The sequence below is a fragment of the Rhamphochromis sp. 'chilingali' genome, assembly GCF_963969265.1.
Source record: "Rhamphochromis sp. 'chilingali' genome assembly, chromosome: 11".
NCBI classification, from domain to species: Eukaryota; Metazoa; Chordata; class Actinopteri; order Cichliformes; family Cichlidae; genus Rhamphochromis; species Rhamphochromis sp. 'chilingali'.
Genome location: NC_137938.1, coordinates 12932185 through 12948716, shown reverse-complemented (window position 1 = coordinate 12948716; position 16532 = coordinate 12932185). Strand labels below are relative to the sequence as shown.

The 16532-nt window shown below is 38.9% G+C and overlaps 1 protein-coding gene across 10 annotated transcripts in view; it reads left to right on the top strand.

The window, feature by feature from the left end:
- Nucleotides 1–16532, top strand: part of LOC308404971 (CUB and sushi domain-containing protein 3-like) — a 251895-nt gene that overhangs the window by 174478 nt on the left and 60885 nt on the right. For 8 of the 10 annotated variants that reach the window (XR_013973240.1, XM_080895306.1, XM_080895305.1 and 5 more), the window contains 9 exons: nt 1203–1321; nt 2505–2574; nt 4705–4821; nt 5013–5222; nt 6903–7091; nt 8036–8213; nt 10482–10627; nt 10991–11071; nt 11819–11932. Coding sequence is in view for 9 of the 10 variants with exons in the window: in XM_080895306.1 (XP_080751432.1) it covers nt 1203–1321; nt 2505–2574; nt 4705–4821; nt 5013–5222; nt 6903–7091; nt 8036–8213; nt 10482–10627; nt 10991–11071; nt 11819–11932 (1224 nt within the window). In the remaining variant the exon portion in view is untranslated. The remainder of the gene's footprint in view (nt 1–1202; nt 1322–2504; nt 2575–4704; nt 4822–5012; nt 5223–6902; nt 7092–8035; nt 8214–10481; nt 10628–10990; nt 11072–11818; nt 11933–16532) is intronic. The other 2 variants (XM_080895307.1, XM_080895304.1) reach the window with 1 other exon arrangement.

Sequence of the window (16532 nt, the reverse complement as noted above, 5' to 3'; positions counted from 1 at the left end):
CCTGCTCTGCGTCTCTTGGGTTACCGTCTCCTCCCACTCAAATATCCTCTCTAACTTTCAGTAGATGTTGAGTGGAGTGACCACTCCTGCTAGTCGCCTTTAAATTGTTCTGAATCTTTTGTGGGCACTTCCCCTACCATGTTTGTGTTCATCCACCCACTGACTTGTTTGGACAAGTTAACTCTTTGAGTGGGCTTGAATGCGAGTGCTTGTGAAATGCTTGTGTTTGCCTGCAACATTGTTGGGGATGCTGTATTTGTCTACACTATTCCGCTCCCTGCGGCCTGCTTACAAATTATAGATTACGAAGGAAACCTAATAAAACCATCTAGATTTGTATTTGGGTTATTATGAAGGTAACTGTCTCCTGTTTTTCGTCGGCCTATTTTCGTGTTGTTTGATGCATCGAAAAACAATGTTTGACAGACGACTGGTGCGATTTGAAAAATGTTTAAGATGAGGATGTCTCCAGTGCTGCCTTTCATTGAATAACAGCATTTTATGCCTCAAAGTAATGATGTAAAATGTTTTCTCCTCTGCCTGTCAATATATTTTAGTCACTTCTTAGATAAATGAAATTGCAACCTGACTATATTTCTTGTCTTTTTTTCTTTCTTTTATTTGTAAAAAGCAGGCTTTGAGCAGGCTCAAATTTCCTTAAAATGTCCTACATTAATATAGTCCATATAGCTGGCATCACCATTGCTTTTAAGCCATTAAAACACAATATCTAGCCTTTCAAGCCTTTCACTACCTGGCAAGTGGCACTGTAATCATTTCTTTCCAATGGGCTCAATGCGTCTGTCAAGTAATACTTCAGGGATTGCTTTGTAATTTCACAGTGATTGCTTCAGATCACAGTCAGAAGGATTTTGCGATTACAGCCACGAGCAGAATAGCTTCATAGCTTGCCCCACTTTCTAAACGTTATGATGAAGGGAAAGAGAGACAAAGAGTCGGCGTGGTGGTGGTGGTGGTTGGGGGGGGGGGGCTTGCTCAATTAATATGCGATTACAAGCACATTAAAATGAGGAATTTTATAATTATGTCAAAAAGGTTGGTTTTAATTAAATTATTCCTTCCCTCTATAGGTACTGGTTGATTAAATGTAAATATTTACTCCAAATATATATGGAGGAGTTTCTTTGATATGCAGAAGAATGATTGCTGTCCACACTTGTGTGTTGTGACTCTGTCCTAAGCAATAGGTTTGGATTCGTGTCCAGAGCCGCTGCCTCCCAGTAATGGCCGAAAAGTTGGAGATCGTTACACTGTGGGTGACATGGTTTCCTTTCAATGTGATCAAGGCTTTTCACTACAGGTAGGTGGAAAAATGAAGTGCAGATCTGCAGCTCTCTTAGTGAAAAATATTGACCTGGCTAAATGAGTGACATTTTCATGGGGATCCTCTAAAGGATGAATGTTTTAAAACAGAGGAATCAAGTCCTTTTGATGAGTGTGTGTGTGTGTGTGTGTGTGTGTGTGTGTGTGTGTGTGTGTGTGTGTGTGTGTGTGTGTGTGTGTGTGTGTGTGTGTGTGTGTGTGTGTGTGTGTGTGTGTGTGTGAGCGGAAGAGTACAGGAAAGAAGTATGTGAATAGGCAAGTGTGTTTGCAAGTTTATTTGTAGTGGTGCGCGTGTATGTGTGCGTACATTGCCTCCCTGCTTGCATGTTTGTGTAAGTGTGAGTCCTAGTGTGTTCGTTACAAAGCAGCTTTAACTTCTTCCAATCCTGCCTGAGTAGATTCAGTGGCTGTGGCGTTTTGAGCTGTAGAACCTTCCAAGGCCACAGGCGATGGATTGTGTTAACAGTCGCCTTGCTAATCCCACACCGATTTTTCTTCCCAGCTCGGGCATTCTCTTCTTTTCATATCCTCTCTGGACTAACCAGCAACTTCTTACACACATCTTCAGGCTGAGTGTCTGAACACCAGAAATAGACTTGAGGCGCGTGTAGTAACAAAAGCAACAGTATGGATGAGTCTTTTGAGTTTAGTTTAGTGTGTGAGTGCGCAGTATAGCTATGTTTTTTCAGGCGTGATGTTAGTGTACAGGTTTTTGGAGAATCACCCTGCATGCATGCATTTTACAAACATGCAGGCAAATTCCAGTTTCTATGTTTAAAACAACATTAATGCTCTGAATATTAACCATCACATTTAGATTCCCTTTTTTGTATTCAACACAATTATGTTTGCAGATTTTTTTTTTTTCTGTTCTTATCTCGGGGTGCTTACTCCCATTGTATACCTAGCAGCGAGAACATCCTGCCCTACTCTTGATATTTACACACAAGAAGGGGATTTTCACTAAATCCAAAGATCCATAGGACAGAGATAAAATATACTGGGGTCACCTGCTGGTTTGATCTCATCGTGTTCCTTTTCATTTTTAACTTCACAGTGTAGTAACAAAAGCAACAGTATGGATGAGTCTTTTGAGTTGAAAGTCTTTTGAGTTGAAAGGGAATTGACAGTAAACAGTTTTTGTTTGTTTTCTTGAACAGGGTAATGCATATATTACCTGCATGCCTGGTCCTGTCAGAAGATGGAATTACCCCGTACCTCTGTGCTTAGGTAATGTATTATCGCATACAGTCTGACAGCTCTAGTGACAGCATTTCAATGAGGTGATATTGTTGACAACAAACCCATATTTGTAGCACCAAACTCAAACTAGATCTTTTTCTTTCCCATTTTTGCCGTTCAATTTTTCTCATTGACTCGTTTATCTTTCTTCTATCTTCTCCTTATTTATATTTCTCTCATACTAATATTTTTCTCATATACAATGACCCGATAGCTCAGCAGCCTCAAAGAGGGCATTTTATTGTATTAGGAGAATTTTATTGTACGATCGGGGGGTTGGGAGGTGTGATGGCTGGGAATAGATGCCTTGAGGGGGTTAGGGATTATGAATTTTCTGCTTTCCCCTTCGGTTGAAAATCAATAAGGCTTTGCACCATCTGAGTGTGCTGTTTGATTTCTGATACTCCTGATGAGACTCCCTTGTCTCCCCCGACACTTCCTCTCAAGTTGATTGTCACAGTGATAGTTTCCAGAGATTACCAACGAAGAACTCCACATTCTCTTTGACGCCTCGCTGTTCGCTTGCACCCTGCTCCTCTCAGTTATATACATATACGTAAACATATGCAATGTGATAAATGCACTCTTGCACACACAGACAAAACTGCACGGTTACTCAAAGAGCTCTTTGTGTAAATACTCTGTTCCTGTGGTTTTCATCATTCACTGCAGACATAAATCCTGGCTTTGCTGTCGATAGGCATGTTCTCGGATGTGTGCGTTCACTCGTTAGCTTAAGTCTTCTCTCGTTTACAGTACATACGCTTCCCTGAACACCCCAGGATCTGTATTCATTTTGTTTGCTGATAAACCCACATCAAAGGCTTTGGATGCCCCTGCACCAAACGTATAACACCCTTTTAAGTGCCTCTCGTCTTCTCTTTTATTTCATACACAAGCAGGTCAAGCCCGTCCCCCCTCCCCACTACCAGGAACACAATTACCTCCCAAGATAGTTTGTGCCTCATTTTGGTCTTGGTTGATAGTCCCCAAAGAAATAGCAGCAATATCACTTGCGTTCTCCACCATTTGCCACACAAATGCGCCTGTTGGGGTTGTGATGGGAAAAGCAGGAATGATTTAGTTTTAAGATTATAAGATTACACCACCTGGGTGTTCATGTAAGACTAGGTTGTGTGTCACAAGAGAGGGGTATAACCTTCACAGCAAGCTAAGTGTTCTCTAATGCACTCAGTCAAACAAGAGAGGGTGGGGTGTTGCAGGTGGGAGGTTGAAGTAATCACCTTCACCACTGAGCAAAACTGAGTTAGACTATTGAATAGTGACTCTCTCATTTATTTTGATTTAAAGCACCACTGAGCAAGGAGGGTGCCTTGGTCTGCTTGTTTTTTTTTCCAAGAAGAGATGGACAAGCACAAGTCAAAGACATAATCCAACAGACAAAGACCCTTCTCTGCTCTGCACAAAAACATATGTATATATATATATATATATATATATATATATATATATATATATATATATATATATATATATATATGTATGTGTGTATATATATATATATATATATATATATATATATATATATATATGTATGTGTGTGTATATATATATATATATATATATATATATATATATATATATATATATATATATATATATATATATGTAGGTATATATATATATGTATAGTCTATATATATATATGTATAGTCTATATATATATATATATATATATGACTATACATATATACATATATATATATATATATATAGACTATACATATATATATATATATATAGACTATACATATATACATATATATATATATATAGACTGTACATATATATATATATATATATATATATATATATGTATATATATATATATATATATGTACAGTCTATATATATATATATATATATATATATATATATATATATATGACTATACATGTATATTAAGAATGTGTAGGATACACATGCACAACATACGTAACATTTATGCGTGTGCTGAAACTTTCACTCACACAAAGACACAGTGCTCTTTGCCCTCCCTGAATATGCAGCCCTCTAGTCATTGTTTTTCTTTGTTTTCCCACTGAGCTGCTCCATGGAGAAGTGACATGTTCTTTCTCCTTGGTTGGTCTCCCTCAGCTCAGTGTGGCGGCTCCATGACAGACTTCAGCGGCGTCATCCTCAGCCCAGGCTTTCCAGGGAATTACCAAAGCAGCCTGGACTGCAGCTGGAGAGTTCAACTCCCTATTGGCTTCGGTCTGTAACCTCTCCTCTCTCTTCTCCTGTGTAACTCAACAAACTGCTAATTTCAAGCATGTATAAGTACTAGTGTGTATAAAAGTGTAATACAATATTTGACAGGAATAGCCACTCTTTGCTCTCGTTTACTTCATTCATGTGCTCTTGGGTTTACCTCTTCCATTAACCTTCTCTTTCCTCTTCTTTAGGGATCCATCTCCAGTTTCTGAACTTCTCCACAGAGCCTGTTCATGACTATTTGGAGATCCGCAGTGGGAGCCTTGAGACAGGAACAGTGATTGATCGGTTCAGTGGCCCCACGCTGCCCAATCCTCTCTTCAGCACCACCCATGAGACTACTCTGTTCTTCCATAGCGACTACTCCCAGAACAAGCCCGGCTTCCAAATTGTCTACCAGGGTGAGAGAGAAAAACAGTGTAGCCTAAGAGGACGTGCATTGTTGTCCTTATTTTCTGTTCTGTGTGTCTACACATGCACGATATATGTACATATTATAATGTCATGCAAGTATGAGCTGTATGTGAAAGTATCTTTTAAAAGTTTAGGCCTCTGAATGTTTTCTAGCTTTTCAATTTTTTTTCTTTTATCACAGTTATTGAGAATTTGCTAAAGGTACAGCATGTCTCCAAAGCACAGTAGGTACACCTCACGAGCACTGGGTGCTGTCTCTCAGAATGCCCCTGGAGGTTAGCCAATCAGAAAAAAACAGGGAACATTTAGGGAGAGTACCTTAAAGAGACAGGAGCTAAAATGGCACATCTCAGATAGACAGTGAACTGAGGGGCTGCATAAAGGCCTAATATGAGATAAGTTTTTTTTGTTTGTTTGTTTTGTTGTTGTTTTTTAACCATGTAAAGTACAGCATCAAAAATAGTCATAACAAATGATAACCAAGTGTCCATATCATGATTTTAGGTCTTTCCCTGTACTGTAGTCTGTTAGATATTTTGCTCATATAATAGGTTTGCAAAGCGTAAGAAGGTGAGGTATTCTCTTCAAAAGTAAAGACTACCCCTGTTGAACAGCCCACGCTTTTCCTTTGTGACTTATTTACATCACTATAACACCCTGGCAAAATTTGGTGACTCTGTCCCCACAACAATGAAGTAAGTAATATTAGGATACACAGACAGTCAAAGCGAGGTACACAAAAAGATTAAAGTAAATAAGAGCATTAAGTGCCATAATAGGCAACAGAAAAATACAATAAGACACATTAAAACAGACGAAAGGTTTAAAATAAATAAATAATGATTAAATACAAATTCTCAGTAGAAAGCCTGTTCAAACAAAAACAAAATCCTTAGATGCCTAGTGTTCACACAACATGCAAATAATATGGCTAAATTTATTATCTGTTTGTTTCTCTCCTGCTCTATGTCCTCACATGTATGTATGTGTTTTATTACAACCAGATTCAACTATTCTCATTCACGTAATTTTCCAGTTTTTGCTGTGAGCCAGCAGAACGATAAATAGTCACTCTTATGCAGCTCATCAAGGCTAATTTCAAGACATTTTCCAACCTGCTGCTGTGCATTACTAAAATCCATGTGTTACAACAGGGATGTAACAGTGTTGCCTGTCAAAATCAGTAGTACCTAAGTTAAAGAAAACAGATTTGATGTGATGGATGCAACATTTACATATAAGATGAAATTTAGAGGCTAAAGGATATAAACATTTTCTTAGCAGGTGGCAGTTTGTAGGGCTTTGCTCGTTATATGCATTTAATCATTGTTTTTAATCAATTTTTAATCAAAGTTAAAATTATGAGATTTTAAATAAGCTTCCTATGGTCACTTTGAAATTGGGTTTTGCAAGTGCCGTGAAAGAAGATTGAAGCGCTCTCTAACAGGACACGTAAAAGCCCATTAGGTACAGACAAGGGAGAAAGTTTTGTAATTAGGTATACACGGCAGTTTCTTCCACTGAGGTTGTAGGATTAAAGAAAACCTTTTGCATTTTCTGAAACATTGCATACCACATGTCCTTGAAGATTATTATTTTTACCCCAGTGTTGAATTCTGTGTTTTATGATCCTTTTTGTCTTGGATGGGTTTTACTTTCCCCCCCAGCATATGAGCTACAGAGGTGCCCAGACCCACGGCCGTTTCGTAACGGCATAGTGATCGGACAGGACTACAGCGTGGGGATGACCATTTCCTTTGAGTGCCTGCCAGGTTACACTCTTCTTGGAGAACAGTCGCTCACATGTCTGCATGGAATCAGCAGAAACTGGAACCACCCCATCCCCCGCTGTGAAGGTGAGTGCCTTAGGTCCCCTCTCAGCAGTGTCCTTGCACCAAGTGTCATTCATATGCAGAAAAAAATTGGCACTCGATCTATTCAGTGTCTAAATGTTTCCTATGAATTTCTTATATTTGGTGAATCAACATATTCTGTTTATTCATCTCAAAATGCTCTTTCATGTTTCTGGTTTCAAAATCAGTAGGAAAATATTTAAATATTTGTGCACCTAACTAAAGTAAAGGTGAAGATTCCTTTCCATTACAAAAAAATGTCTTTGTTATTTTAAATAGTTCATTTTATAATAGAATACAGTCTGCTTGTTGTGCTGTCTTTTACTCTAGCACATCAAAGCATGAGACTCACCAGCTATTCAACACTATTTTACTGAACTATAAACTGATGCTTAGCGATTATAATGATACATGGAGCATCTTCAAGTCTTTAATGCAAATCCGAACATGCTGGTCTTTTATGTAATTCTAAAGGAGTCGCCTTAGATGTCACTCAGGTACGCTAAACAATCTTTCATCAGTTAAACGATGCAACAGCAGACCACACGATAGTTTTATATTTGCCTTAAAATGTTGTTTTGGTTCTTACATGCTGTATTGCTCCTGTCAGGTTTACAGCACTTCTTTTTTTTATCCTGTGGGTAATGCTTTGGCTTTGACTCCTAGTTCAAAGTCAGATTTAAGCATCTAAGGGGGTTTGATAGAGGGAGTTTTGCTGTCAAAATCAGTCATCATCATTACTTCACAACAGCCAGTAACCATTCCTTGCATTTGTGTCTAACAGGTGCATTCTCCCCCCCAGTATCTGGGTGATAACCCAATAACACGCCGTTATGGTTTATTTTATCAACTGTTAGTGGCAATACAACCATAAAAGCTTTTATCACTTGAGGTATGACTGGCTTTCTATTTTTGTCCGACATTGCTTTCTCTCTTCCCTCCTCTAGCTCTGTGTGGCGGGAATATAACATCCATGAATGGCACAATTTACTCTCCTGGACACCCAGCCGAGTATCCACACTTCCAGGACTGCATGTGGACCGTCAGAGTACCCCCTGGGTACGGCATCTACATAAATTTCTCCGTTATCAATACCGAGCCAATCTACGACTACATCACTGTGTGGTAAGCCCTCATTTCTCTCTCAGTATGACATTATTTATCAATCATCAGCTTATAGCACTCATGAAACTCATGACTTTGAGGGAGAGGTATCCTGGACCAGTTGTCAGCCCATCATAGGGTTCACACAGAGAGACAGACATCCACACCTAGGGCCAATTTACATTCACCGGTTAGTCTAACATGCAGGTCTTTGGACTGTTGGAGGAAGTTGTAGTACCTGCAGAAACCCCACACAGACAAACACAGAATGGTGCTAGCCAAATGTCTCGAGACATTCTTGCTGAATAACGAATTAATTTGAGCTTTACAAAGCAAACATGTTTTAAGGCCAGAGGCCAGTTAAGTAAGTTACGTTCACAGCTTATGACAACAACCAGACATGACAACAAATATTGTGAAAATATGTCCTGACATTTACGCCTTTCTTTTACTAACAAAATCTTTTTCCATCCTTCTGTACAACTAGATTGTTTTTATGTGACTAACTAACTAAAAGAAATTCAAGTCTGAATCACTGCGCTCCCTTTCTTTACTCCCCCAAACTTTTGCTTTTACTTTAGATCCCCCAGCAAGTGTACCATAAAAGACAGAAATGTGTATCAGCATGAAAACATCAACTTTGAGTTGCTTGGGATGTCTGTTTACAATTGAGAAACTTTACAGATAGTTGTACGACAGTAAACAATACTACCTGCCTCCTGTCACTCCAGCCACTATCTCCCCATCTCCCCTTTTCCCTGTATCTTTCTGCATCCTCTCTGTTGTCTGAGGCAGTCATAGAGCGGCCCTCATGGGTAATATGGGAGGGAAATGCCTTCCAGCATCCAGGGCTGCCATTGATGGTATGGGAGGAGGGAGCCGCTGGCACTACTGTTTTCAAATCAAATGGCGCATAAACAATCTGTCCCTTGATGGTAACATTTTGTTTCCCTGCCTGACTGCTGTCTCTTATTTTGTTGATCTCTCTTAAAAGAAACTGCAGTAAGACTTCCAGTATATACAATATTTAAGGTGAACAAATATAACAAAAAAAAAAACATTTAGTGTGATTTAGAAAAGAAAGCCTGGAGCTGCTTGAAAGTGCCAGTAATTAAATACATTTCTCTTGTTAAAAAATAACATTTATACATAATAGAAAAGTGCTGTCTTCTGGTGCATTTTTTATGCCCAAAGAAAAGTACTGTTTGGGTTGTTTTTGCATGCTAACATGATATTTTACTCCAGACATAGATCACGGCCATGCACCTGCAAGGGTTTGAAAGTTCTCTGCGCTCTCATTAGGGCAGCTGATTCTCTGTTTTAGAGCTGCTAGCTAATGCATGGCTCAGAAATGGCTTCACTGCTAATGACAGCTTCTATTATTACCCCACAGCCATCCACCAATTTGTCTTTTCATCTTTCAGCAGGGGAACATGTTGTCCATAAATGTAGTTTAATGTTGCAGTAGGGATATACAGATTGCTGTCAGTAAATTTCCTGAGAAATCTCAGGAAAAGCCTCTCCTAACTCTAAAGCTAATCCAGTGAGTCAAATAGCAAACCCTAATTACCGTTCAAGATATAACGTGTCACAATATCCAATCCAGCGTCTATCTATTCATCCATTTTAGACGCTTTCTCCAGGCTCTATCTGGGGCATCTTGAGGTCCACCCAGGCCAGCTGGAATGTATAAGTATGTTCTGGGTCTGCCTTGGGGTCTCCTCCCAGTCAGACGTGCCGGATGTCTCTTCAGGGAGGCATGCTAGAGGCTTCCTAATTAGGTATCTGTCTTTCTTTAACTGCCACTTTTCAGGAGAGGTCCACTCAACCAAACAGTTGTAATGCTGTAACCCCAACCTACGCAGGCTGCTTATGCTAGCTTTCTTTACTCATAAATCAAGAATTTTATCCTGAGGCTGAGCTCCAGCTCAAACAAGATACTTCAGTACACGCCATTCCTTCAGTTCCACACTTCCCAAATCCTCAAAGTGTGACGTTGTCCAAGAGATGCCTTAGACATGGCATCCGTGTAATTAGGATGATGGGTTTTTTGTTTTTTTTATTGAATTGAATTATGCTCAATACATTTTTATATATCTTTGACTCTTGATTGCTGAGAAACATTTTGGAGTCTGTCATGGGACACGCTGACCTGCTCTTTGATTCCAGCAACTTGTTAAAGCAAACTGGTGTATAAAGGAAAGAAATGATTTTCTGTTTCTGCCTCCCTCCTTTCTCCACCCTTCATTTCTTTCCTTTATTTTCTCCACCTCTATATTTCTGCACTAGGGACGGACCTGACCAGAGCTCGCCCCAAATCGGTCAGTTTAGTGGCAGCTCTGTACAGGAGGGCGTGTCCACCACTGCCAATCAGGTCCTCATCAAGTTCCACAGCGACTTCAGCACCAGCGGCTTCTTTGAGCTACATTATTTCGGTAACGTCTCCTAACTTAAGTGGAGACCTCATGCCTAACCTAAGTCTTCTCAGTACCTTCTGTCATAGCATTGCTTCCAGCTCTAATGATAAATGATAAATGCAGTTTAAAGCTTTTTTTTTCTTGCGCTATTAAAACACCCTTTCAAAGAGGAGCTGATTAATAATAAAACGCTCCCTATCTCAACTAAATTAGTGATTGTTTTTTGATGATCATGAACAGTGATAGGTGGCAATTTCTGATCTAATCAAGTTTCATTATGATGGGAGAGACACCGTTTGCCTCTCTTTATTTCTGCCTTCAAATGCGCACACAGCACTTACTCTGTTCAAGGATTCAGTTTGTTTGCCCTTTCCCCAACAGCGTACCAGCTGAGAACATGTCAGCCACCCCCTCCTGTTGCCAACGCTACGATCTTAACAGAAGATGATGAGTTTGAAATAGGTTTGTCTTATTTTATTTGCTTGTTTACCAGCCAGAGACAATGTGAAGTGAAATCAGTTTGCAGTAGGCAGATTATTTGTGTGTATGTAATTATATATAAGTAACTATGTATACAAACACTGGTATACACATATCTTTTAAATATATGATTTCATTTAAATGAAAAATGTGTTCCTTCTTGCACTTTGCTCTTTGTTTTCATCTTTCTCTACTCGCGTTTGAAATTTTATATCTATTCATGCTCCGTGCATTAAAGTATTAATTTGAGGGTAAGGCTAATTAGCTCTTCTTATAAGCTGTTTGTATTTTCAGTGTTCATAATTGATTAGGAAAGTGAAGTGGAAGTCGTGTGGCTAGTGGCGGCTTCACTTTCTGTCTTTAAAATTGAGTGTGTGTGTGTGCATGGGCTTCTGCCTAACTTCTATAATGTAATGAAGTGCCTTCAGTATTCTGGCTAGCTAAGGGGATGTCAATCTTCATTACAAAATGTGTTGCTGATTACTGTTTCAAGTGCTGCGACTGAGGAGTTTTTTACTAGCATAGCTTTGTGTGGAAGTATGTGTGTGTTTGTGTTTGAGTTGGACTATTAACAGAAATGTTTTGCACATCCCCTCCTCCTTTGTGTGCACGTGTGTGTGTGTGTGTGTGTGTGTGTGTGTGTGTGTGTGTGTGTGTGTGTGTGTGTGTGTGTGTGTGTGTGTGTGTGTGTGTGTGTGTGTGCGATTACACGTGTAAATGATCTCACAGGGGACATTATTCGGTACACGTGCCAGCCAGGCTTCACCTTGGTGGGCAGTGAGATTCTGACCTGCCGACTTGGAGAAAGGCTACAGATGGATGGACCTCCACCAGTCTGTCAAGGTTGGTTTCATTCAGTGTGACTTGGAGTCTTTGGGTATGTTTAAAATTTTTCTGTGTTTGATTTATTTATTTTTTTGCATTTGTGTTTGTGTGTTTAAGTGTTCCTCACAATGTGTGTACACATTCCCCCCACACATACATATACAATATATGTGTATGCAAACCTGTTTATGTTATGTGGTGCTTGACACCACAGTGCTCAGGTTGGTTACAGTAAGCAGCACCCACTGATGCATTATTTGACAGACTGCCAGCAGAGCCTCGTCCAGCAGGCACCAGGTGGCAAAAAGCAGCTCTATTCCAATTTATCAAGATTCAGAGTAACAATACTACTGATCCAAGTCCATAGACTGCCATTTGCGTACAACCAGCAGTTTTACTGTAGTGGGTAAGTTTGAAACCAATTACAGATCAGCAGGTTTTCACGTGCTGTAAAAACAGATATTCTACCCCTACGTAACGGTCTCATGGGTTTGATTGATGTTTGCTTACCCATAATTCTTTTGAAGATGGAATTACAAACGAGGAGCAAAGTAAAAGAAATTCCTGTCGCCTGCATCAAAGATTTTGTTTAGACAAAACAACAAATGCCTTCAGCCTCCCTGTCGTGCCAGTAAATCTCTGCTCCACACAACAGAGCACTCTGAAACCTTCTATCCCCTGTGGTTAGACATCTTTTGAAGTGCCCTGAAGTCCTTTGTCTACAAGTCTTGACTTGATGAGCATTTCTGTCTTTGTATTTCTAGAAACAGTGAGTAATCGCATCGGACTTGTGATCAAGGCATGACAGATGCTTGACAAACCTCAAGCCTGCATTCATAAAGCAACGTAGAGAACGACTAGTTATTTGGAGCCTATTTGCTTATCCCTGGCTGTTGTTACTTGATGCCTGACTTGATATCGTTGTTTTCTCCCTGCTGTGATTTTGCTGCTAACTCTGTGTTCAGAATTTGACTGACTTTAATTTTTTTTTAATTATTACTTGGTAGGTTTCACAATAAAAACACAGCAACAGCAAAGATTAGGCTCAGCAACTGTTTGATCCAAGATACGTAAACCTCAGATTTTCTTGTGTTTTTCTATCCAAATCAGCCACACAAACTAACATCTGTCAGTAGGTAGCTCAATTAACATAGGCACAAAGGTGAGAGACCTGAAAAATGATAATTTGAGTTAGAATTATTTAAGATGGACAGATGTGTTTGTGTGCAAAGAGAACAAACCACCTTCACTTGTGGTGTACTGGGCTTACCTAGCATTTTTCAGTATATTAATAATTTACAAAAGCACAAGCAGCATGAAGTTGAGCAGCATGTTATAAGCTTATTAGACATGCTGGAATAAAGGGGATGCGAAACAAAGCTTGATTGCTTATTTCATCAGGGTAGGTATGGTATATAGATCTCTTTTCACCAAATCTTTTATATGTCCTGTATGAGTCCTTATATCACATTATGTCAACATGAAGGGTATCAGCAACAAGCAGTATGTTAAAACAGCTGATTTCCATCAATATGAATAAACTGATAAACTTCGCTAGTGCCAAAAGAGGGCATTCAGTCACTTTTTGAGTACTGGGCAATATTTCAAGCCATCTCACCAAGGCTGGTCGGCCAGCTCACCTTGTCATGTGTTACTGACTACACAGAGCTCTGCCAAGAGCAGCTAGCTCATAGCATCAGAAATTCACACATTGCACTTAAAATATTTTCACAGGTTTTAATTTGAGCGACTACAGTTGACTACAAAACACGTTGGGACTATTCAAGTAGTACACAATAATTCACATTGCTGTTTGAGAAGCGCTAAAATATTTTTGTGTTGGACAGCAAATGCTCTCATTCATCATAAAACATCTAATGTAAATACTGTACTTTGCCAGAAAAGTGGATCTGCTTAGTCACCTAAGCTAAACCAAGCTATTTGCTAAAATATATTAGTTTTGCTAAGAGAATGTGCCCATACTCTGGTACAATGCAAAAAGCTGCAGAGGTGTTAAATCAACATCTTTAAAGTGTTCAAATGTGTCAGTGATTGCAAGTCATTTGTTCAGACTCTCCTTAAATCTTGCTTTGAGCGTCATATTAGCATAGTTAAGATAGCTGTAGAGTGACTAATTTATTATGTGACATTTTCATGGATTGCCTTTTCATTATATTCAAGAATTCATCTTACCGTGTTGGATATGGTATGTCTTTGTGCCACCTCTAGCATGAAACTAATTGCTCTCCTTGGGACATGTAAAGTTGAACTTAATTTGAGTTGACCTGCTATTCACATCCAAGGGACTGCCACAGTAAACTTGCATAGGAGCCACTTCTTGTCACAGCTTGCCGAAAGGGCAGGAAAAAGAATTCTCATGTGCTCTCTGTATTCCGCTTTTGTTTGCTGTCAGCCTCTATGTTAATTGTAATTTTATGCTTTTAAGATAACACTGTAATGTCCTTGTATGGCTATGCAATTTAACCCCTAAATATGCTTGGCTTTTAAGATATTTCCCCAAGCTCTGTCTTTATAAAAGCCTGTGAGGAAGGTCAAACATTTTCTTAAATCAAGGGTAGAGCCACCATCGAGTTGACTGCTGCGATGGTTAAACCATCTGCCACACTGAGGTTTAGTGTAACTCAATAAATGTTGTCGTATTGCGGCTGCTGTCACATTTGTATAGATGTTGGAGGAACACAAACGACGCACTAACCTCGTCTTTGCAATACGTACCAAAACTTTTTTGTGCGACATTAGTTTATACATAACCCTGGGTGTCATTGGCATTCAATATGTGCAACTTTCTGAGTGAAATCAGCAATGTTGTAGTTTTCCACAAGGTAAAACATCTGTGGAAGATATAATAACTGCTGTTGGCTAAGCTTAAACAAATGATGTTAGCCTGCATGCTACTTAATGCTGACTCCAGGTAAGGTGTAGGTTAAATTAGGGCTACATGCCTCTTAAATTAGAAAACATATGTCACTGTGTTTTGTTTACTGGGTATTTAGTGTTTTTGTTATTTATGGTATAAATTTTAGATTTGGTTTTTTTTTCATGATCATTTAGAAGTGTACATATATATTTTTCAGCCAGTGTCTCTATAATCACTCACAGTAGGATACAGTGCTCAACATTTGTACTGGAGCCAAATCACCATGAATGCATTTTATAAACCTATTTCATAAAAGGCATCTGTAAAAGTATGTGGTTTCTAAAATGTTTTGAAGCCTCTCGTGACTCAGATTTTAATCCCTACCTGCAAGTTTCAGGCAAAGCAGTTTAAACCGCAACTGTGCTCAGTGGATGGACGTGTTTGTTGCTTGGCAACAACTTTAGTTTAATAAAGAAGGATTGGAGGCGCAATTATTTCAATAACAAGCACTTACCAGCTATATTGTTCTATTTACTGTGAATTAGATCTTATCAGGTGAGTCTGTTTTGTCTGCATCTTAAAGCGCTCCAACATGTGGAAATGCCAGAGGCAAATGGGAATTTGTGCAGTGTATGAACAGTTTTCGGGCTAGTAACTCCAGAGTAGTCAGTAGGAAGAAGTTGTAGAATTGAAATTAGCAAATTGCTTATAACAATTGTTTTTTATCATTTTCCTGGAACTGTGAAGGCTCTGTAACAAGTATACCACTGGTATCAGTAAAGCAGAGGCTGCTGCTGAGCAAATAGTACCAGGAATTGATGTAACTGCATCAACTAAAGACCCCATTGAACTCCATATTTCCAGCGAGAGTCATAACTCTTATGTTAAAATGGAGCACTACAGACTTAACTGTATAGAAATGTATTCAGTGTTATTTCTTTTTGAAGTGTGCATTCTTCAGAGGTTTTTAAATAGCTGTTTGTAATGAACTGTAAATAGAAAACAGACCAAATATGACTGATTGACCTTTGTCCTGACTCACCACCCACTACTGTGCAATGTGCCCTTAGTTCACATTAGCATTCTGGGTGTGAGGAGAAAAATAAGTGCTTGTGGGAGCCGTGGTTTTGTAGTTATGCTTTTGTGCCCTGTAAAACAAAACGCATGCTTTTATGTCATTCCAATCTACTTGTTGTACATTTTTAAAGTAATTCATTTACACATTGCTCTTTGTCTTTGCCTATTAGAGCGCACATAAATATACCACGCTAAGCTAAGTAGGATGCGTTAAAATGAAAGAATATTCCAAAACACAACAGGAAATAACAAAAATATAGAACCATATAGATTCTGTGTCTTATAAACAGCCAAAGAATAGTAGTGAAGAAAGACTGCTAGTTCACAATAATTTTTTATGTTCATTTATTTTCGGAATAGATTGTACTGAGATTTGATGCCACCCTAATGAATACCATCAGTGTATTTATGAATATTGATTTAGCTGTGTACAAATATTTACACATTTAATATATGTGTTGTTCAGATGATTTATGGAGAAATTCTTCTTGAACTTTGTGCCCACAGAGAGCTCTTTTTTTTTTTAAAGAAATGTATTGTTTCGTTGAAAATAACTGGCTTAAGCTCTTTTTGGGATCATATGTGCCTGTTATCTTTGAGCCGAAGGCTATTGCAGTTCAGCCAGTTGAAACTTTAACAATGAGTCACCAGTGGGAATATTCA